General features: G+C 37.3%; 1 protein-coding gene across 4 annotated transcripts in view; it reads right to left on the bottom strand.

Annotated features, from left to right (window-relative positions):
* Positions 1–23,535, bottom strand: part of LDB3 (LIM domain binding 3) — a 201,262-nt gene that overhangs the window by 62,197 nt on the left and 115,530 nt on the right. For 2 of the 4 annotated variants that reach the window (XM_056530802.1, XM_056530803.1), the window contains exons 6-9: positions 21,844–21,864; positions 17,562–17,731; positions 15,450–15,486; positions 1,689–1,724 (exon numbers count right to left, since the gene is read on the bottom strand). In XM_056530802.1, coding sequence (XP_056386777.1) covers positions 1,689–1,724; positions 15,450–15,486; positions 17,562–17,731; positions 21,844–21,864 — 264 coding nt within the window. Of the gene's footprint in view, positions 1–573; positions 787–1,688; positions 1,725–15,449; positions 15,487–17,561; positions 17,732–21,843; positions 21,865–23,535 lie in introns of all 4 variants that reach the window. The other 2 variants (XM_056530805.1, XM_056530804.1) reach the window with 2 other exon arrangements.

Below are 23,535 nucleotides of genomic sequence, written 5' to 3'. Positions count from 1 at the left end.
AGCGCAATCCTAGAGCCGACTTCTCCAGTCGGCACTGGCCGCACTCAGAATCTCCAGCTGGATTTTGGCTGAACTTTCAGCTGAGAGAAACAAGAACATATGTAAAGTATGTTGACATTGAGGGATATACTTAGCTAAAATGTGTAGACGCTATGGTTGAAATTTATCAAAATTGGTCAAAAAAGCTAAATCAAGGAATTGCTTATAGCAACAAAAATATTAAAATATTAAATTTTCAAAGGCTCCTATAAGTAAATTTTCTTTGCATCAGTCTTGACAAATCTACCCCTATTTTTTTTTTTTTTTTTTACCTGCGTAGCTATGGTTAGCAAGTTTCAAGAATTCTACAGTCAAACAATCAAGGATCAAGGCTCAAGGATCAAAAAATCTTACATCAAATATCTATTTTTAAAGAAAACAAAGTGAATAACAATAAAAAATACTCATAGCTCACAACACAATAAAAAGCAAATAAAAATAATGACACCACAGCATTGTTAGGAATGTAGTATATTTCTAGACACAAACTTCAATATTCAAAGTATTATGTGGTTAATGCCTGTTACCATATACCTTTTATAAGAGGATGTAACAGGGGGTGAGGGTTTAAATACTTTCTGGCTGGTATGAGTGGGTTGCTTTGGACTTTGGTCATCCCCAAACCTCACGGAATAGCCTCTGCCAGGCATTGCATTTGTTTGGGTAGAATTGACATTCATAGTTGAAGACTTAGTAGGTTGCCAAACCTTACAAGTGGCGCTTTGTGGCACTGATGTGTCTGTAAGTCTGGGTGATAGAAATTACAGTGTGCGTTAAGCACATTTCATACATGACGGTTGTCATATAAATTGGAATGGCAGTTGTCTGTTGTATATGGTTAGCAATAGAACCTTAACACACCTTACCACATCAACAAGGGATTTAGCTCTTCCTAACCCAGGTTAACGGAAAATATATAAATATTATGGGTAAAATATTTCATTTAAAGTGCCCCTTCAAAAAACATTTGACAATTTACAGAGACATGTCAACAATTTTGAATGATCAGGGTTTTGAGATCCTCACAGATCATTAAAGCGAGCACTGCCGCTCACTTCTCCTACTTGTTCTAGTGATCAGCGGCAGTCTCAGCACTGAGAACCGGAGTGATGAAAACCTTGGACATGTCTATGTGTTTTCAAATGACACAGACACTTTAGGGTGCGTTGCCACCTGGCGTATACGCAACATATTTCACGCTGCGCAAAATTTGCGGCAGCAGCGGGAAATACGCTGCATATTCCTCGCTCACTATACACACAGGGCTTTCCGGCGGCAGCCCTATGTGTGCAGTGAGTCTTGGAGGTGGAGCCGCACGTCAGAGTAACTCCGGCACATGGCCCCTCCTCTAAAACTCACTACACGCATAAGGCTGCCATCAGAAAGCCCTGTGTGTATAGTGAGTGAGGAATACGCAACATATCTCCTGCTGCTGCAAATTTTGGGCAGAGTGAAGTACGCTGCGTATACGTCAGGTGGGAACGCACCCTTAAGCTGTATAGAATATTGATTTCAAAGACTTTTACCAAGTGATTTCAGAAAAAAATGTATCCTTTTTTTAAAAGTTTGGAATAAATGATGTCCATATTGTCCATATTGTTAAGTTAAATAAAAAGGAAGCTGAAAACACAATTAACCGCACAAGTTACCTTGCCTCAGGAGATTTTGGAGCATTTTCCTTGACGCTGTGAAAGAAGAGGATACGGTGAACGTGCTTTAAAAAAGGAAGTTGTTGTAAAGTGTATTACCTGTTTAACACAAGTGTCCCATCCAATTATGATCAAGGATGTGCCAGCCATTTGTGATAAGCATTTCAACCATGACTCACTCAGTCCAGCAAGGTAATAGATAGTATTATACAGTATTTTGGATATTGAGGAAGCTGTAACATAGCTGTGTGTATAGAACTTTAGTTTTTCTTAAAGTGTACCCCCAATTGAAAAACAAAAACTTAACAGTGCATTTAGATCCTTATTTACAGTACCTTTGAGAGGCATAATCTTTCAAAGTTATGCTATTTGTCCTATAGACCTCTTTCAATTCACTACTAAGAAGTGGCTATCATTTTTGTTATGCTGCATCTCCACCTTATCTGTACCATCACACTTGTGATGAATGCTTAGTACAAGCTTCCGGTAAACAAACTAAGCAAATCTATACAATTTCAGATGACTGATACCAGGAGGTGCCTGTTTATTTTAATTGTGCCAGTATATATGATGGTAAAGTTCAAAAATATAGTATGGAATAGCATAGGCGACTAAATTATTCCATATAACAGTATCCAGCAAGAAAAACAGCTAAAGTTTGATATTCAACAATGAAAGCCAACCTATGATAGACTGTTATGGTTTGAATAAAAAGTTACCTGTGCTTGAAATTTTCAGGTGTCAGATGAAATAGGTCTTGCTGACAAATGATCTTTCAAGAAAGAAAACTCTCAGAATATTCCCTGAATTGTTTATCCTTTGTCTGATGTCCTTGATCATTTATGGCCAGTTTAAACAACTCTAACGCCAAATTTTATTTTTTATCAGCCAATCAGTTTACTTTAATGGTTGTTTAACCATTAACGTAAAAAAAATATGTATGGCCTCCTTTAGTATACTACTTGAATCAGTGCTGAGGCTGCTGAAATCACAGGACTTTATTGACAGAACAGGTTTCTCTATATATACTGTATTAAAAACAGCTTGTAATTTCTTATATGGGTACCATACTTAAGTTGTTATAGTGCTATTTATCTATCTATCTTTCTGTCTGTCTATCATCTTAATATCTATCTATCTATTTATCTAGGCCGCAGTCATGTATGTCTCCTCCTACTGTTCTGCATACTGACATAAATGGAGAGTGCAGTGTGCCACCAAATTCTCTTAGGCTTTGCACTGTTGTGTGTTTAATAAGTGTCTAAGGAGACCACTGGAGGTACACTCTAAAAAAATAAGGGTTGAAAATGAGACCTGCTATAGATGAAAAGCGTCTGGTAAACTTGACATATGGTGAGTCATGGATTTCAATCTGGTGAAGCTGAAGTGGAAAGATGGATCACAAGGTGGAAAACAGAAAGGTGAAAACAATAATATACCAAGAACCTCCAAAAAGCATGCAGTACAAGTTAAAGATCACTCAAAGCAAGTAAGAAGCGAGTAGAATAAAGCAGGGTGTTCAAAATCAGCAGTCCAGGTAATGAAACAGTAGCAGGGTAAGGCTTCTAGCAGCAATAGGCCTTTTGTTTATTTTTTATTTTTTTGTGCCCCAAATCATAATAATTTTTTTTTATAGAAAGAAGATAAAATCCTGTTTTTCACCTATACATAATGTGTGGGAAACATTTTCTTAGGTAGCAAGGGACTGACAAATGTTAGGAAAAGGATAGTACGTCTAGAAACACACATACAGTTTATGAAGCAGTTTGAGGTGCAGTTTTAGACACAGTTTTGTTTTTGAGCCAAAGGCAAAAGTGAGTCCAGCAAGAGGAGTATGAGTCCTTCCTGTATATGTCCCCTTCATTTTAATACAGCCCGGACGTCTGCTCAAAATTGTAAATCAATAAGTGAACCCTGAACTGCCACAAAAAACTGCATGCATGATGCCTAAAATGAAACATAAATGTAACTGGTTAATTAACACATATATCACAAGTAGTACAGTAGTATTCACTTTGCCTGAACACGTTTATGCAGTTATTTTCCAATACTATTTGTGTTATTATTATTTTTTTAATAATTATTTTATTGTTGTTACTAGAATTACATTTAATTCATTACAATGCATTAGGTTATATTCACATGCAGCAGATTTATTACAAACATTTCCCAACTGAAAATCCTTTAAATATATTCAATGACGTTTCTGCAGCATATGCGTGGATTTCTGTATGCACAGGTTATAGGAATTGAAAATGTTGGCAATCAATCTGCAACGTGTGAACATATGGATGTTAATACCTACAAAAGAATAGAGATATTTTAATTGTTCGACTAGGTTCACACCATCAGTATGATCAGTGAGTAAAGAAGGTAAATTCTCCCAATATATATGTATATATATATATATATCTAATATGACTGAGACTGCTCATCATAAGCCAGGGTCAGACCAAAAGAGATTTATTTTGGAATATGCTGAGTTTATGTCTGTATAGCCATGACTCAATTATATGGAAATCTGTATTTGGCGACTCTTCTTACACATTAACGTATGAAAAAAGTATATTGTGGAGTTATTTTTAGTGTAAGTCCGTTACATATTCAACTGTATAGGTCTATGTCTGAAGCATATACACGCCAGACATATCGACCCATGTGAGCCTAGTCTTAGTATTTACATACTATATCTCATCTCCTTATTGCCACCTTAACATGATTATTATTTTTTAAATAAAGATTGAAGGTAGAAAAGTTTTATAACATATTTGAACCTTTTTTTCTGCTAGACCATTATCATATTCTTATCATACACATTATTGGCATGTCCACAGAATATTTCCCAGATATCTTATTTATGTCTTTGTTTACAGTAATAAAATTTGTGGCCGGGATCCATTTTGAACCCAAAAAATTTAAGTAATGAAATTACTTACATTGCCCAGAAAGCTGACAATGCAAGAGGCTTGACTAATACATTTCATAAGAGGTGTGACTGACATATGTCATATTTCTGTGCCTATACTATAAATGTTTAAGGTAGGAATAACCTCTTAAAATAACTATTTATTAGTTTGCAATTTAAAATCAGTCAGACAAAATCCTGACAATGTTTTTGTATGTTACCATTTATGATAATAAATAACAATTAATTAAATGGGTTGTCAAGGAATCAAAAAACAGACCTATTTTCTTTCGAAAACTGCTCCCTGTCTGTCTCTAGGTTGGGTGTGGTTCTGTAGCTTAGTTCCATTGAAGTGAATGGAGCCAAATTGTAATACCACACCCAAAGTGGAGACAGGAAGAGAGCTGTCTTTGAAAGAATATAGCTCTGTTTTTCGATTCCTGGACAACCCCTTTAAAAATATACATTTATTGCCTGCATATTTTGAATTCTATAAAATATTTTATAGTTTATTACTTTTAATGTTATATTCACACGATTTGCTTAGGTACTTTTTTTGTATTGAGATGATAAACTAAATTTATAATCTTAAACTGTTCAACTTTAGTTTGATTTTAAGGTATTTTTTTCACAAGTATATTTTTATAGGTCCTCCAATTTTTTTTTACGACAACCAATATTTAAAATTAACCTAAAATCAAATTTTTGGATTGATTTAGAAAGGGAAAACATTCTAATTTGAAATAACAGGCACAACTAAGAAATACTAATTATTATGTTTTTAATTGTAGTAAGACAAGAAGTTGAAAAAACATTAGGAGAACATTTAAGTCACATGCATAATTGAATGTACTGCATGAATCTGATATTCAGGAACATGAGCCGTTCTCTCTTCTCAGCCACAAAAAACGAACAGCCCACGCTACAGGCCTTTGATGACAAATCTCTTTGACAGTTCTACTCAGAAAGTTGCTGATGTGAGCGAATTCTATTAACCGAAATTATCTAATCCTTTTTTTGCTTTTTGGATTCTCCTGGATTCTCTTACATAATACTAACAAAATTTGACAAAACACAATGGTTGTATGACTAAAGGAACACTGCAGGAAAAAACGAATGCATTGTGTTACAAAGACAGAAGTCATGTACCACTCTGCAATAGGTGTAAAACAATATATGAATTTTTGATGGAGTGCTCCTTGCTTTGATCTATTCCAAGATATATTTTATACCATTCAGAAAAAGTGAAAATGTGTCTACGGCAGCAAAAAAGCAAATAGCCCAGTGGATAAAATATCATTTTGAAAAGGCAGACATAATATACAAGTACTACATACATTTAAATGTAATGACAAGGATAAGTAGATGAATATAATTTGGGAATATGGATTTTTCATTCATTGGACACACATATATGTATAGGCTACAAGAGATAAAGAAGCAAATAGATGGTCTGAAATATGGCCATTCAATTTGTTCTGTTTCACACCAACTAAATAATGGTAAAAAATAAGCTCTGTCCGATGCACAGCCATTATAGAAATATCTGTATGCAGTGTTTTATTTAGAATAAGGTTGTATTAAATTGCTGCTTTTTTATATAGTCAATTGCTACTCTAGAAACAAACCCCTTTTAGGCACATTAATTGGTATTTGGTTTGTGTTAACACAAGCAAAGGTTATGAGGAACTGCAGTTGATGCCCAAAACATCTCAAGCCATATTTCCATGCCTTAAGTCATATCTTAGAAGATGGTAAAAGTCTGCCATGAACAGTCCGACTAGTCTATCATTTCAATTACAAGGCATACTTTTTGTATGATGCATGCAGTTGACATTTACTGCATTCAATACTTGCAGTGCACAGTCCTACTAAATCGCATTGATTGCTAAAGTAGTAATTTGAAAAGAATTGAGGAATAGTGAGCAGGAATAAGGAAAAGGTATAGGATGTTAGTGAAATTAAACAAGCGCAGGCCACAGCAGAAAACTTCCCTATACCATAATCAGTCAAGCAAATTTACCTTGAAGGCCGATATTTTTGTTTTGTTTTAGATTAAGTCTGGCAGCCCCATGGAAGCATCTTCATGGATGCACAAGCTTGCAGCTTATTGGTTCAGTTTGGTATTGCAGGAAGGATAGGTTGCCCACGTGCTACATTTTATCTACTGAAGCTGGGTTTAATGTGCTAAAAAATCACCTATGGATGGAACAATCATTTTGGACAGCAAAGAAATCTTGAGATCTGGACTTTTCATAAAGACTGGAAGTTTTGTCTTAAGAGGATTTGTCAGTGTTTCATGTGATGATTCCATGGGACATTAGGGTTCCCTAAAACCAGGTCAAGGGTTTTCTGGCAGAAAATTCACCTTCATATTTCGAAAAATGTTGACATTATGTGGAAACCATATTCAAGTCTGCAAAACGGAATTACATTTTGCCATCACATTCACTGCCTATCCTGAGGTAAGTACAATGTGCTATATTGGTCAAAAATATAAAAGAAACTATAAGAAGTGTTTTTGCTTTCCATGCAAAGGAACAGTATGTGTATAGGGCATGTGGGATAGTGTATAGGGCATGTGTGATAGAAGAGATCATGTGTGATAGAAGAGATCATGATAAGCACGAGTTTATCACAATAAAATATCATGCCCAGGATTACCTCTTGGAAAACTGGTTGGGTATGACTGAAGTACAATACCTGTTCCCTGTGTGAGTTGATATTATGCCACACATACAAAAAAAAATAAAACTTCTATTTGTATACATGATATATATACAAATGTTTATTGTTCTTTTGTAGGCAAGTTTTAAAGATTTTTTTTTTATCTGGTGCTATACTGTCATACTAGCCATAATCCAAAATAGTCTAAGACAATCAGATATTGTCTGGTGTATACTGATCTATTCATATCATAGTACATATCACACGTTATGAAATCATGTTCTGTGCATTATGAACAACAGGCTTTATGTAAGAAAAACCTTGGCCATATGTATTAGATCACTACCAGATTAACATTAGTTTGCATATGTGCCTGGCAAATATTTTTGATAATATTTATTTCTCAACAATAGAATTGGTTTATGAAATTGAAACCATCTTTAATAAGTCATCGCCTGACAGCCCTTAAAGGGGTACTCTGCCCCTAGACATTTTATCCCCTATATTATCTTATCCCCTATCCATCCACTGCTGGGGACCCCCTCAATCTCTCCTACAGAGAATCATCAGCTCTCCGGAGCTAGGTTTGCTCCGTGGCTGATGACTCACAATACAGGGACTGGCGGTTCTTGACGCCATGGCTCCACCCCCTTAATTATGTCATGCCCCACCCCCCTAATGCAAGTCTATGTTAGGGGGCGTGACTGCTACCATGCCCCCTCCCATAGACTTGCATTAAGGGGGGCAGGGTGTGATGTCATGAGAGGGCGGAGCCTTGCCATCACAAACCCCACCCCCTGTCATCAGCCATGGAGCAAACTTATCTCTGGAGAGCTGATTACTTGGGGGGGCTGCAGAAGAGATCGCAGGGGTCCCCAGCAGCGAGACCCCTGCGATCAGACATCTTATTCCCTATCCTTGGATAGGGGATAAGAGGTCTAGGGGCGGGGTGCCTCTTAAATATTTGTTTACAGGTGGACTGCCCAAACAAGAACATTTTGATATATGTAGACAGAATAGCTGGGGATAGCTTGATCTGATATGTCAAAACTCAAGGGTTGACCTATAATGCAGTTATCCCAGTGTCTTTCAAGATGTTTGGTCTGCCTTTATAGCCTAGTGCTTGCCACACACTTTAGACAACTATCAGCTTGACACTTTTTAGGAGCTAACTCACCCATGTATGTTATTAACAGATATATGCTCAGATTGTTCATGTGCTTCTGTTTCTTGTCATTGAGAGAGTTGTTTATTGTCATAAAGAGACATTCTGCCAGACACCACTTTTAGTACTTATATCTTCGATATCAACATGCCGAATCCCTGTTTCTCCAGCAAGTAGACATCAGGGGACAATTAGACTGCTTCCATATACATTGGTACTTGGCCCATCCTGCTAACTATGTACTGTGTATGGCCAGCTTATGGCTACATGGCAATTCTTGCAATAACATGATTTTTAAATGTTAACAAATGCTCAATATGGTAAAAAGGTAAATAAAGGATATTCCCCTTTCGAATCCTCCACCACTCCTTTTTCGATGGTGCTGGGCCTCAAAGGTCACACTTCCTGGTCATGGCTTCACAATAAGACACCACTACAGTCAGTGACTGGCCTGAGCAAGCATTTCCTGTGTGTAGAGGCAAGAGGACCAAGTGCTTATCAGAAGAGATCCAGACACCGTCAGGATGACAGCAGTGGGGATCTGATAGGAGAGTTTCCCATGTTTATATAGCCAGCCTAAGCACTTTTAGAATATTCCTTTATAATCAGATAACCACTTTAGAGAATCAGATGTGCCAATAGCCTACATAAATTTAGAGTGTAAATGTATTATCTGACCACCTGTCCTATTTTTGTTTAAAAAAGTGTGTGTAGACCTAAAGCTGTCTCCAGATATTAGCTTCCATTATGACCATTTATCAAAACTAGTGTGGAGGAGGAGTGATGCAGTTGCTCATAGCAACCAATTACATGGCTTCTTTTATTTTTCAGAAGCCTTTTTAAAAATGAAAGAAGCAATCTGATTGATTGCTTCGGACAACTGCACCATTCTTCCTCTAAACAGGTTTTGATAAGGCTCCCCAATTGTGTGGGTTCACATCTTCACTTACTTCAGGATCCCTATGTAAATGATAAAGAACTTTGGCACAGTGTGTTGAAGTTTGAATGTTTTCTAGATGATAGCTAAGACAGGTGTTGTGTCTGTATTATGACCAAAAACCACAGAGCTCCTATAGTTCATGGGAACCAAAACATGGGGTAACACGGTGATCCAAGTTTGGTTTTGAGCAACTGTGGATGGTCTGGGAATTTTGGCTTTGAAGCATTACTGTCATTTGAATAAACTTTTGACATGTTGCCCAGACATGTCAAAAGTTTAGATTGCATTGGGTATCAGTCCTGAAACCCACTGCAATTGTAGTGTCACTCAAATCCATCTCATTCACCTACATTCTAATGCAATGAAAGAATCAGATTGAGTCAGCCAGGGAGTAAAGAGCACTGCCGTGCACTTCACAAGGTTCTAACTTGTGATCAACGCTGTTCTTTGCAACAATCAAAACTTTAGGACAACATGTCAAAAGTTTTTCAAAATGAAAGTGACACTTTGATATAGATGCTACAATGAGGCCAATTTGTGACCATCTGAATCCTTCTTTGATTTTACAGCCATTGAATTTAAAATGACCACATTATCAGTGACGTGCACAGACATTTTGGAGGGGCAGGGGCTCAAGTAGAAAAAAAGGGCACTTGAGGTAATGGACCTCTGGCAGTCACGTCAGCTGAAAGGGACCCCATGGAGGTCCTAATCAGTAAGGGCATTATAGGGTAAGTGCATTAAAGGACAAGGGCTCAAGCCACCTTTTGAATCTATGTGTGCACGTCCCTGCACATTATCATAAGCTGCCACCTTCATTTGTGGCTGTGTTCACACATTCAGTTTTTTAATCACAATTATTAAATACAAAGCCAGAAAGGTAGTTGAAAAGAGAAGAATTGTCAGTCTTTCCTTCATACATGTATGATCTGTTCCTTGCTTTGTATTGTATAATTGCAATTAAAAACTTGACCATGTGAACACACCCTCAAAGCTTTCCAATTAAGAAGCTAATAAAGCAGCTTTTTACTAGTCCATAGTTCATGAGGACAATGAAAAGACCCAAACATTGTATCATTGTTGTCAATCAGCCCACTCAAACAATAATCTTTTTTTTATTTATTAACCTCTTTATTTTTCACAACACAAGCACACAATGTGACTCTATTAATACAGAATATTTGACGCAAAAGAATACAAGAAAGTTAATGTGTAATTCAAACATTAAAGCAAACCGACATCAACACCAGTACAATAATATCTTATATTACATCAGTATCTTGACTACCTATGGAAAATACCTAAGGAAAACCCATCAAATCAGCCATCTAAAAGTAGTTGAATGAACAACATGTCTAATATTCTGCCAAACATTTTCTAAATAAAGCTTCCTAGTTATAAGTGACACTTTGATCCTTATATGACAGGACCATTCTTCCCATTAACATTTATTAATTTAATGGGTTTCAATCTTTATGGAGAAGTAAAAGCCATCATAATCATAGGGTAGACTTGAGAACATATCCCAAGAAAACAGATGATGAATGACAAATGCCTGATCAAAATGTTCAAAACTTCTCCCTATACATAATAAATAAGAACTGACCTAGAAGATTTTATTCTCAACAAACAATGGTCAGAAAATCTTAACTAAAGCATACACACACTGTACAAACATGACAGCTTGTTGAAAACACATATCATTGTAGGGCTTTGAAATGTACAGATATGGCCTGCAAACACCACAAGGAGCATATAGATAGCAGAAAAGTAAGAAACTGCACTACTTTATATCACTCTGCTATAAGCATTCTCGATGACCAGTGGTAATATTAGTATATGTAACCATGGGTCCTAATTCACATGTCAGAAGCTGTCAGTTATCAACAATGCAGAACTAATATTGACCTATCTCCACTTTAAATTCATTTCTTATACCTCTACCAGTGCTAGTAAAAGCACCTAAGCTCTTTAGGCTAAATATGTTCATGGCATCTGCCTTCCATGGTCTATAGTCTAACAGCCAATCTATCCAGCCAGTGTCCATTATTCACCTGCATAGCAGGCATGTACCTTACTAAATCCTACAGTAACAGCTTCAATCCTATATTCTAAATGACTAACACAGTGATCACACAAAACCTAATAAATGTTAGTTTACAGCTTTTTATTTATAGGAAAGGAAATACAAGAGCTAGTTTTTTCCCCATCTAATTCCAAACAGCATAGTAACTGCAAACTCAAAGCAAATATCTATTATTATGATGCTATCATTGAGAGAGGTGTGGGACTATTAGGCAAAGATAGGCACGGTAACAACAAGCCAGTGTTTTTTTATTTATATATTTATATTTTATGTATATGGTTTGTAATGGTTGTTTATGTTCATTGCCTTTCAATAGATATTGTGTTACACGTGGGCATTTAGCTTTTAACATTAAGGATTTGTGCCGAAAGGCCATGATGCCAGGTTTTCAATTTGGCAAAGCGTGGGCTGTTACGTTCCGTTTCAAACTTTTCCCTGTGGCATGGAAAAACAGAGAGAGAGAGAGAGAGAGAGAGAGAGAGAAAGAGAGAAAGAGAGAGAGGAGGAATAAAGGGGTTAGGGACAATGACCTTCACGCCCCTGCCTACAAACATGGCAATTTATTTGGATTTTTTTCTATGCCAAGATGGCGCGTAAAAAGGTAGCTTGTGTTAAACTTTTGCTTGTACCTATTTAGTTCCATATATGAGAACATTTTCTAACTAGTTTTTGAGGATAGTGCAGATGAATCCTGGGAATAGAACTATAATTAGAGGATACAATGGCACCCACAAAACAACCTCATATAATGTCAAAGAAGGAGCTGGAATTTGGCATGCCACCATTTGGTAACAAGCACATAGTAGCTTTCTCCTTTTTGCCCAAGATCGTAAAAACAGGAACATTTCTGGTACTATTGATATAATTAAGCTAATTTCTTCGGTCTCATCTATATATTAGGTGCCATTTAAAGGGAACCTGTTATCAAATTGTACTATATATACACATGGCATATATATATATATATATATATATATATATATATAGTACAATATTCTTCTTCACCATCCCCGGAGGGACGTTCCTTCCCACAGAGATGGTGAGGATATATAGTTTAAAGTTAGATGCAAGAGAACGTGATCCCGCACTACTCACGATCAGCTTGGACACTGATTGCAGTGAAGAGGCTGTATCCACAAGACCCGTGCTCAGTAGAAAAGACAAGCTGTCCAGAAATCCTTACTTAAAAGAAAAGAGCCACGGCATTGGGTAAACTTGCAAGTAAAAAAAACTTCTTTATTGCAGCATAGCAGGGTGAAAAAGAAGCTGAACCAAGACGCCGACAGGCGCTGGTTTCTCGTCCAGTGACGCTTTGTCAAGGCATGATGGGAGTGGCTGGAACCCCGTCTATATCCTCCCTTTAACCAATTAGAATAACACATAATAAAATCACATAACTTGTAACAAATATACCCAGAATAACTTCAATTATTGACACTTGAAAACAAAATAGAAGAAATAAATATTATCAGATATTAATCAAAAATAATAATAATAACAGTCAGAGAAATGAAGACAGATCATTCCGATCATTCAGACCCAGTGCACCTGCACCTGTTGCTCCGGTCCGAATGATCCATCTCGCTTCAGCCTGCAAAAGTCTGATATAGCGATCTAAACCTCCTTCTGTGTGCATAATTCTTTGAAAACCCATGAACCTTAGTGAACTACTATTGCCATCATGCATTTCATTAATATGGGAATTCAGGGGGGGACATCCTTTTCCCATCCTGATTCAGTTAACATGTTCCCGGAACCTATGAAACTGAGGGTGAATTGTTTTGCCTATATTAAATAGGTGTCAAGGGCATAACATCGCGTATACAACAAAATCCAAACAGCATGTAATAAAATCGGATACAATATGATTTATATAGCCCAGTTGGATAGTAGCAGAGTCCTTGAAATGTTTGCAAAAGGAACAATGTTTGCATTTAAAATTACCTTTTGGGAGACTCTGCTGTATCCAGTAGTGGTGATTCTGACGGATGCGACTCTTAACCAATTCGTCCCTAAGATTCCGAGATCTACTGTAAGGGGTCGCTGGTCGGTATCAGCTTGTATAATGTGACAATCTTTTCGGATTGTCTGTCTGATACTGACCTGCGACCCCTTACAATTGAACCACCGGTGGTATCCTTCCGTAGAACTCGGAGCCTTAGGGACGAATTGGTTAAGAGTCGAATCCCTCAGAATCGCCACAACTGGATACAGCAGAGTCTCCCAAAAGGTCATTTTAAATGAAAACATTTTTCCTTTTGCAAACAATTCGAGCACTCTGCTACTATCCAGCTGGGGTGTGTAAATCATATTGTATCATACTTTATTACATGCCGTTCAGATTTTTTGTATATGCTGTGTTATGCCCTTGTCACCTACTTTATATAGGCAAAACAATTCGCCCTCTGTTTCATAGGTTCCGGGAACATGTTAACTCAATCAGGATGGGAAAAGGATATGCCCGTCTGATTTCCCATATTAATGAAATGCATGATGGCAATAGTAGTTCACTAAGTTTCATGGATCTTCAAAGAATTATGCACACAGAAGGAGGTTTAGATCGCTATATCAGACTTTTGCAGGCTGAAGCGAGATGGATCATTCAGACCGGAGCAACAGGTGCTCTGGTTCTGAATGATCGGAATGATCTGTCTTCATTTCTCTGACTGATATTATTATTATTGTTGATTATTATCTGATATTTATTTCTTCTTTTTTGTTCTCAAGTGTCATTAATTGTATTTATTCTGTGTGTATTTGTATTTGTTACAAGTTATGTGATTTTATTATGTGTTATTCTGATTGGTTAAAGGGAGGATATAGACGGGGTTCCGTCCACTCCCATCATGCCTTGACAAAGCATCACTGAACGCGAAACCAGCGCTTGTTGGCGTCTTGGTCCAGCTCCTTTTTCACCCTGCTATGCTGCAATAAAGAAGGCTTTTTACTTGCAAGTTTATCCAGTGCTGTGGCTCTTTTCTTTTAAGTAAGGATAGATAGTTTAAAAGTGTTCTGCCGGCCATATAAGTAGTCCCCTGGGCGGGGAGCTATACTCACCTAGTCATGACTTCAGCTGTAATCCCGCCCCCTCAGCATGATTGACAGCCCTGTCATCACTCTGCTCCGTCTGCATAGGGAGCAGAGTGGTGACGAAGGCTGTCAATCATGCTGAGGTAGTGTGATTACAGCCAAGGCAGCTGAACTAGGTGAGTACAGCTCCCTGTCCAGGGGACTACTTTACAGGGCCCACGGGGAAGACTTTTAAACTATATATCCACACCATCCTTGCAGGCAGGAACATCTCCCAGGGATGGTGAGAAAGAAGATTACCATACCTAAAGCATTGTCACACATTATATGGTACAATCTCATGGCAGGTTCCCTTTAAAAGGTGCCACCATGTTCATTTATTGAACTCTGGTCAGGCACTGTGCTGAGACCTAAATCTGAAGAGAATCTGTCCTGGCAAAAAAATGTAGTGTCTGTCAGCTGGTTGAGTAGGGGCCTACAACTACTCTTTTCTCCACTGTCATAAAATAAAACTTTTTTTGCTAAAGATGTTTTTTTAATCCAGCCTTGAATGTACTTTGCAGAATATTTTCATATATATTTTTTTTTTACTTTTTCTTACAGAAAGCATGACATGCTTATATAATGTTATTGCCATTTAAGTTTGAAATTTTTCCTTCTAGTGCTATTACATTAAAATGTCTGCCAACTTCCTTTGGATGTGAAACCATGCTTAAAATAAAGATTACTATCCAAATAAATTGCTCACTTAATGCCACAACATTATATATAGATGAATTTGCTCAAATGTATATTTCTAAAGAAGGAATTGTCATCACTTTTTTAAATATTGCCAATTGAAAAGCCAATAGCAGATTAACATTAGTGTTCAATCTGGTTTATGTTTGTTTTTATTAATTCTGCTTGAGAGTTTTAGGAATTTTGTTATCTATTAGGATGGCCGCATGGTTCTGCTGCTAGTTGCCTACCTTGATCTTCTCAGAGCATCTTCATCAGGGTCTTGCACTGGAAGGGAAGTAAAAGCATATTAAGAATATAGAAGAATATACTCTATACTTTTATATACAAATGTCTATAGTAAAATGTTCACTTATCACAACATCAAAATATGAAGCCTATGACACCTACCATTTTGCATACTACAGTCTAAGGCCTTATAAACATGCCCCTGTTAAAGGGGTACTCCGGTGGAAAACTTTTTTTTTTTTTTAATCAACTGATGCCAGAAAGTTAAACAGATCTGTAAATTACTTCTATTAAAAAATCTTAATCCTTCCAGTACTTATTATCGGCTATATACTACAGAGGAAATTATTTTCTTTTTGGATTTCTTTTCTGTCACGACCACAGTGCTCTCTGCTGGCCCCTCTGTCCATGTCCGGAACTGTCCAGAGCAGGATAAAATCCCCATAGCAAACATATGCTGCTCTGGACAGTTCCTAAAATGGACAGAGGTGTCAGCAGAAAGCACTGTGGTCGTGACAGAAAAGAAATCCCAAAAGAAAATAATTTCCTCTGTAGTATACAGCAGCTCATAAGTACTGGAATGATTAAGAATTTTTAATAGAAGTACAAGCAGCGAAGAAGAGGAGGCGGCACATACAAGACTAAGCACGGAGAGAAGCATGGGGAGGCACTACAGGACCTACAGACAGCAAAGCCTGCAATGGTGGTGCTCAGCCAAATAGAAGACTAACATTCAGAAAGAGAGGTGACACTCACCAAGCAGGTAATGTTTATTCACATAGCGGTGACAGGATACAGGCTAGAGGGGGGGGGGGGGGAGGAGCTGCGGTGGAGGATGGGGTTGCCGGAACAAGTTATTTCATGCGGCTCCCCGTCCTCCACCGCAGCTCCCCTGCCTGTAGCCTGTATCCTGTCACCGCTATGTAAATAAACATTACCTGCTTGGTGAGTATCGCCTCTCTTGCTCCTTTGACTTGCTGAATTTTTAATAGAAGTAATTTACAAATCTTTTTTAACTTTCTGGCACCAGTTTAAAAAAAAAAAAGTTTTCCAACCGAGTACCCCTTTAAGGCTCTTTTTGGTATAGCACTATAATAGAGCACCAATAGAAATGGATGGGACCTTTACAGCACCTCTGCTTAACCACCACTTTGTGGTGGTATACTCCATCAGATGCTGTATATACAGAAGTTTTCTCCTCAAGAAGTTTTGCTTTTAACGGAAAGTAACTCCATACATGCAGCACCCAAATGAACAAAGGTACACAGTCCTGTATGAGAACTCTGTGTGCAGCCATACATAAAGCCTTAAAGGGGTAATCCAGCAAAAAACAACTTATCCCCTATTCACAGGATAGACGATCCACAGGATCCACAGGTTAGACACTTATCCTCTATTCAGTGGATAGGGGATAAGTAGTTTTTCACCAGACTACCCCATTAACATTAGAGAAATCCATATTATATGATAAAGATGTTCTCCTTACTAGTATTTTATTTTGTAAGCAATACATTTCTAAGCTAACTATTAAAAAAGTGATTTAACTTGCCCTTTAGGGAAAACATGTTTGGTTTTCTGCATTACAAATAGCAGTCTGATGTACCATTCTTTTTCAAATAGTACAAAATGATAAGACATATTAAAGGCGATGGACACCTCTGAAAAGCATTTTTTATTGTTGCTTTGTGCTTACTGTGGTTCAAAAAAAACATTTTCTTCATTAGTCTTTATTAAAAATGTTGCCTTTCTTTGCTTCTACAGTTTCTACAATGTGCTGTATGAGTTCTATTTTATTTCTATACCTATATTGTTTTCCCCTGCAGATTTCCTTTTGTGTGCTTTCCCTCGCTCAATATATCCTCACCCAATATAACTATCATCCAGGGTTTCTCTGCCCAATATCTACTATCTGAGCTAGTCTTTAACATTCCTCCTGCTATTATCTTTAATACTAAGTGAGCAGAAAGTCCATCAGACTCTGACAGAGTTATCTTCATTTTGCATTTAGCAACCAAATCAATAATAAAAGGTGTCCATGGCCTTTAAAAAGGAAAACACTTAAATAATTTTATGTAACTTAAAAGATTAAACCATAGCCATGAAAGTCTACTCACTGTATTCTGTTCCTGTCAACTGGGCAAGGACACGGAATGACTTGGACTGCAGGTTGGCAGCACGACGTGCCCCATCATCAATATCATTATCAACTTTGACCTTATTTTTAAGCACAGCCTGATATACTGGAGAAGCAATGTCTACATGAGGATCTTTAACTGGGAGGTTACTGCAACGTAGAAAGAGGGAGTTGAAGATTTGCTACAAGTAATTCATGGTATACTTTAATATAATATGGAGGTAAAACTGTGTGAACGTGAATGAAGTTTGCACCTGCTCACTGTTGTGAATTTCTAACATCTCCAACACTGAAGGCTATAGGTAAGTCTTGCATTTACAAAAACATGGCAAAATCAAAAGGATATTTTTAAAATTTAGACACAATTGATTTATGATTGTTGTTTTGTTTCCATCACCCTGTACCTTAACCTCAGGAGTATAACTGACTGTGGTAGTAAGCTCAATGGGGGAGATTTATCACTGAGTTGTTTTGTATGGCATTCTTCAAGTCACTTTTGTTACTTGGATGTGCGCATAATTTATTAGTTTCACAATGTGTGATAAATAATGTGCAAATCCACCTAAACTTACAAAATGACTCCACAACACCATTTCTGACTTTGTAAAGCAAGTTACTAGAAAAATCACAAATGATAAATTAATGACCGCTGCATGTAAAGTGGCCTACAAAGACAAGTCTTCAGATATCACTCATGTTGTAAGTTATAAAAATATGCTAATTCAAAAATGCACAAAAAACCCCACGTAAATTAGACCAAAAACAAGTAAAAAAAAATCATACATTTTTCCCAATGTTTGTTTCTCGTTCAAATGAACAGCTCTAGACTGCAGTACCTTGGAGATGTATCACGACTTGCTGAAGGGCTCCAGTGACCACCATGGCTTCTTTAAAGAGCTGATCAACAAGGGTACAAAGAGTTGGATTCCTGTCGATGTTGATGCCCACTTTTGGCTATCCTGTTTTGTCACAATGGTTCACTGATGATAAGTTGTTCACAAAGTGTCCCACTATTGGGACATTCATCAAGTAGCTGTAGTCTTTTGGGAAGCATTGTAGGGCTCCCAATGAAATTCAATGAATGAGCTTTGTAATATATAGACATACTCGGTCTTTCAGACCAATAGATACTAGATGAGATTCTAGATACTTTTCCTCTGAGACTGACAAAGATGTGTGACCTTGGAAAAGGTTCAGATTAATCCATCAGCCTGATACACTGTGATAAATATTTAGCATCTAAGCCTAAAAAATAGACATTATTCTTCTACTACCATGTTGTAAATGCAAGAGCTTGCCTAAAATTTACATGATATGACCAGTTTAGGACATTTATTTAGGCCAGGTTCACAAAGGTGTATCACTTCTAAGATACTTCAGCTATTGCTGCTAACAATCATATGGCGCTATGTATTAAATATCATCATGAGCCTTTTATTGTGCAAGAGATTTCTTAAACTGTTGTTGTTTACCACTAAATCAATGGGCCAAAAATGGCATAAAATGAATACATCTTGGGGCAGATTTATTAAAACCTTTGCAATGGAACAGCTGACCAGTTGCCCAGAGCAACTAATCAGATTGCTTTTTTGAAAATAAAGGAAGCAATCTGATTGGGCAACTGGTCAACTTTGTACAGATTTTGATAAATCTCCCCACTTAAGCTTTCTGCCATTTCAGAAAAATGAAGAATTCTCCAGGATCGCCAGAAACAGTGTAAATCCTGGAACGGGTGAATAGTTATAGCCCATTCACTAATATTGTATATCTAGCAGTAAAAATGAATATACAGTGACAGCAATCCTTTGAGTCAATATGGCCTAAATGATGCAAATAAAGGCTGAATTAGTCAAAGAGGGTGTCTAGGAGTAGAGAAAGAGGGTCAGCTCACTACTGAGGCTGCATGTGTCAGTATTGCAACATAACACTAACCATTCATGCTGAAATACCAGACGCAGCCTGTGAACAGGAGTGAGGCTGTTTCTGTTAAACTAAAAGTTCCAGGTCATTTACCTGGGGCCTACACAAAGCTATCATCAAGAAAGACTTGTATGTTGTATTAGCAAATGTAGAAATGGTTTCCATAGAAGCCTTTGTTTGCATTGACTATATATGCATGCACATAATAATAAATAAAATCATACAGTCAAACCTCTTTCAAGGCATGGGCTATGCTGATTTCCATAAATACATAGCTATCCATATAATTCAGGACATACATGTAATATGGCCTGATCTTACTTGATATAAAGGTTTGATTGTGTCATTAACAAAACACAACAATAGTATAACATTGACTGTTGGTTCTTGGTATATATATTGCCACAATCTGGAAGAATGTATAAGTTTGTCCAATGTTCTTTACCCAGAGCCGGTTTGACTGCTGGCATGAACTTGTAAAATACATAATACTGAAGTAAACCTCTAGTTGCACTTCACCTGTTTCTTATGGATGGTAACTGCTCATCACTGGGATTATTGGGACTTCAATATGGAATTATGTAGTCTGTTCCTTTTACATACCAGTTAGTTTAGAACATATATGGACTAATAGGAGTATCACCTTCAGCATGGGACCACAAAGAGTGATGGTGGCAAGTTTGCCATTTTTTTCTTTTTGAAAATTATAGTAAGGATCTAAGAAAACATACTTTGCTAAATAATAACAAGTCATTGCAACTGAAATACATGTCTATTATGTTGACCTTTACTTGTGTATGTTATCTACTGGTGTAACTGATCATCTAAGACAATATATAGAATTAGTCACAATAGCTGGTAATATATTACTATTTATGGGAATTTCCATGAAGCAGGTAAACGTACGCTGCCTACCTTGACTAATAACTGTATGCCTCTAAAGCTACTATTATAAAAATATGAGTGGGCCCAAGTGACACTACAGAGATAGGTGCCCACTGCCCAAGCTGCCTACCTTAGAAATGTAATTGGTTAACAAAACATTGATAGTAGGACATGTATAAAGATATGTATCACTTAATATCTGTTAAGCCCAGCTACCGTAGGGCTTAAAAATTCTTCTAAATATTTAGTGATCTAGGTAAGTCTTGACTTTAAAGTACTTTATGTGTAAAAGAGGCCAGAGAAAGCACAGATGGTAGAAGAACACTATTTAGACATGTGACAGCCACATACAGACTAAAGCAAGCACAAGGATGGTTTTTGTAAACATGTCTCCAAATGACTGCAGTCATATGATGACCATTGGGATCAGTGTAAGAGAAAGTCACTGACCTTGCTAGATTCCAAAGAAAGTAGATGAGAAAACCCTCATACTCTATAGGACGGAACAAGGTTGTACCAACAGCAACTAACATTTCAACCTACAAACAATATACCTTGTTGACATTGGTCTAAGAAGCTGAGCACAGAAGGGAGAACTGTATTTTCCGATTCTACAATGTAGTGTAATGTAGGAGTAGGAAGCAAACTATGCATTGACTTAGATGAAGAAAAGCCAGCATGCCTTTTACTGAGGGAATCTATTACAAAACAGGTGTACATCTTATAGAGTAAGCCACTCGCTTGGATATGCCATCACTTCATGTTCGGTGGGTTTTCCAATGTCATGAACCGCCCCCTCTCCTAAGACGGATAGGCTGTGCTTAATAAGCAATGCATACATTTCTAAGTTTTCTTTGCACAGTGGCACTCTTGGCCACCCAGCTGTACAGGAAACTGCAGTCAGCCACATTGGCTTGAATGAAGCTTTGCTTCACGTCACTGTGCGGCTGTGAGGCCAGGGTGTGCTCTACAGGCTAAAACAGTAAGGGGGACACATAGCTGATCAGCAAGTGATGCCATACCTTAGCTAGTGATATTAATTAATTTAGGAGATATAAACACCCCTTGACTCTTTCTGCCATAAAATGTGCCAAGAAGGCATACAAGGTCCTTTATTCCTCCTCTGGTTCTGTTGAGTCCTCCATTGGCATACAAAGAATTTCAGCACTTCTGAAAATTTGCCACTTTTTACTTTAAAACCAAAGTCACTTTCAAGGGACTTTTCATTACATTTGTAGTTAATGGGGCAGTCTTCTATTTTTAATTGCAATATAAAATGAAGCAGAATAATTATTTGAAGATGAAATGTAAAAATGTTACATTAATGCAGCAGGAATACTTAGAATGACTTTTTTTTATACGAAAACATTCCTGTGGAGTGTAAAAACACGATGAATATCCACCTAAGAGGAATTAACCTAGCCTTTGTAGGATTAAGTGAAAAAATGTCTACTTACAGGTCGGCATTTTCAGCAGGACTGTGATTGATACGACCAAACCCAACAGACCAGTGCATTGAGGTTTGGTAACCATCATTATGGTGATGTGATGGGCACAACAGAGTGAAGTTAGTATGAGAAGTATGTTAATAAGGAAAGAATGGATAAAGAGGGGAAAAAAAGAAGAATATAGTCAGTTAAGGAAAACATAAGCATCATTAACATGTCAAATTTGCCTCAGAGAAGAACACATGGTCTTATGTACACCAGGAAAAGAGTCCAACAAGTTGGAATGGCTGTTATGTAGTGATAGTAAACCTCAAGCACAGAGTGTAAGTTGACCAAAGTCATTGACTTAACCGCATGTTTTAAGTCAATATGCATTACAAACTAATGCACTCAACTTGAAGATGAGTAAATAGGAGAAAACTATTGATCTACCAGCAGTGTTAAAGATTAATATTTAGTTGTGCAATCCCTTCCATTAAGATATATATGATCATACGTGTATCTGTGCTCCACCGAGAAGACTTCAACAGTTCTTAAACCTTACTATATTTCTATTGATTTCCCAGAATTAAAAAAGCAACTATGTAAGATGAATGTAACAATACTAAAACAGACACATGAATATGAAAAGTTGCTACAAATGGAACAACACTGCAGGCTGACAATTTACAAATCAGAACAGATGACTGTGACAGGCACAAGTATTGTATGTGTCTAAAAACTGCGCGTAAATGCTAAGTTCATACTGGTGACAACTCTGTATTCTAGTTGTGTACAGCGTTTCTCTATGAATAAAGATCTTTTAGTGCGTATCATGGAGGGTTTTACTAATAGAAAGGGGAATTTATTAATGCATTTGCACCCCTTTTATGGTGCACATATATACCGTATGTGCTATAATCTGTGACTTTTCTGAACTTTTCTCTGAAAAGGCCCCATGGTCTCGGTTAAGTTTAAAACAGCCATAATAATAATCGTGGGGAAATATACTATTACATGTGACCATTGACTTGAATGTTTGTGCTTTTCATAAATGGACACACTGGGTGTGTTAGATAGTTGGCTTATAGAAGGTGTCGATGTCCATACACCATATGTTGAGATTAGACAACTTCATTTACTTTAGATAACTACAGAAGTCTGTTCTCAATGATGAGCAAAACAGTCAAGAGAACGTTGCTAATGCAGAATGCATGGGGCCTACACTAACATTCATCCATCTGACATTTCTGGAACTGGCACAGAATCTGGTCTGTTATCCACCAATAGTGACCTGATGTACTTCTTACTCAAATGAACTGACAGGATACAGCGTTACAGCTTAGCATACACATGGAACATGACAGAATCTCCCTCATAACCTCCAATGTTTAGTCTAATATGATGAAAGTCGAGTCAGTAATATGTAGTTACACAAGACAGCATCTTTGTGATAACCTTTGTCTGTAAACTGTACGACATCCATAGACCGTACACACTGGTAATATGTAGACAGATCATATACAATCACTGCACACCTAATCGCTATAGACCACACTGCCATAAGGTATGTTTTATGTACACAGTATGTCTGTTTTCTTTTCTTTTCTCTTAGAAATTTGTAAGGAGGCTTTAGAAACCTTTTAAAAGTGTCCCTGTCAGCTCTTGTCTGCTGCGCTGATCCCAGACTGTGAATGTGTCTTCTAGACAGTATTTCCCTGA

Source organism: Hyla sarda, chromosome 7 (assembly GCF_029499605.1).
Source record: "Hyla sarda isolate aHylSar1 chromosome 7, aHylSar1.hap1, whole genome shotgun sequence".
Classification (NCBI taxonomy): Eukaryota; Metazoa; Chordata; class Amphibia; order Anura; family Hylidae; genus Hyla; species Hyla sarda.
This window is presented reverse-complemented; position numbering and strand designations above follow the sequence as displayed.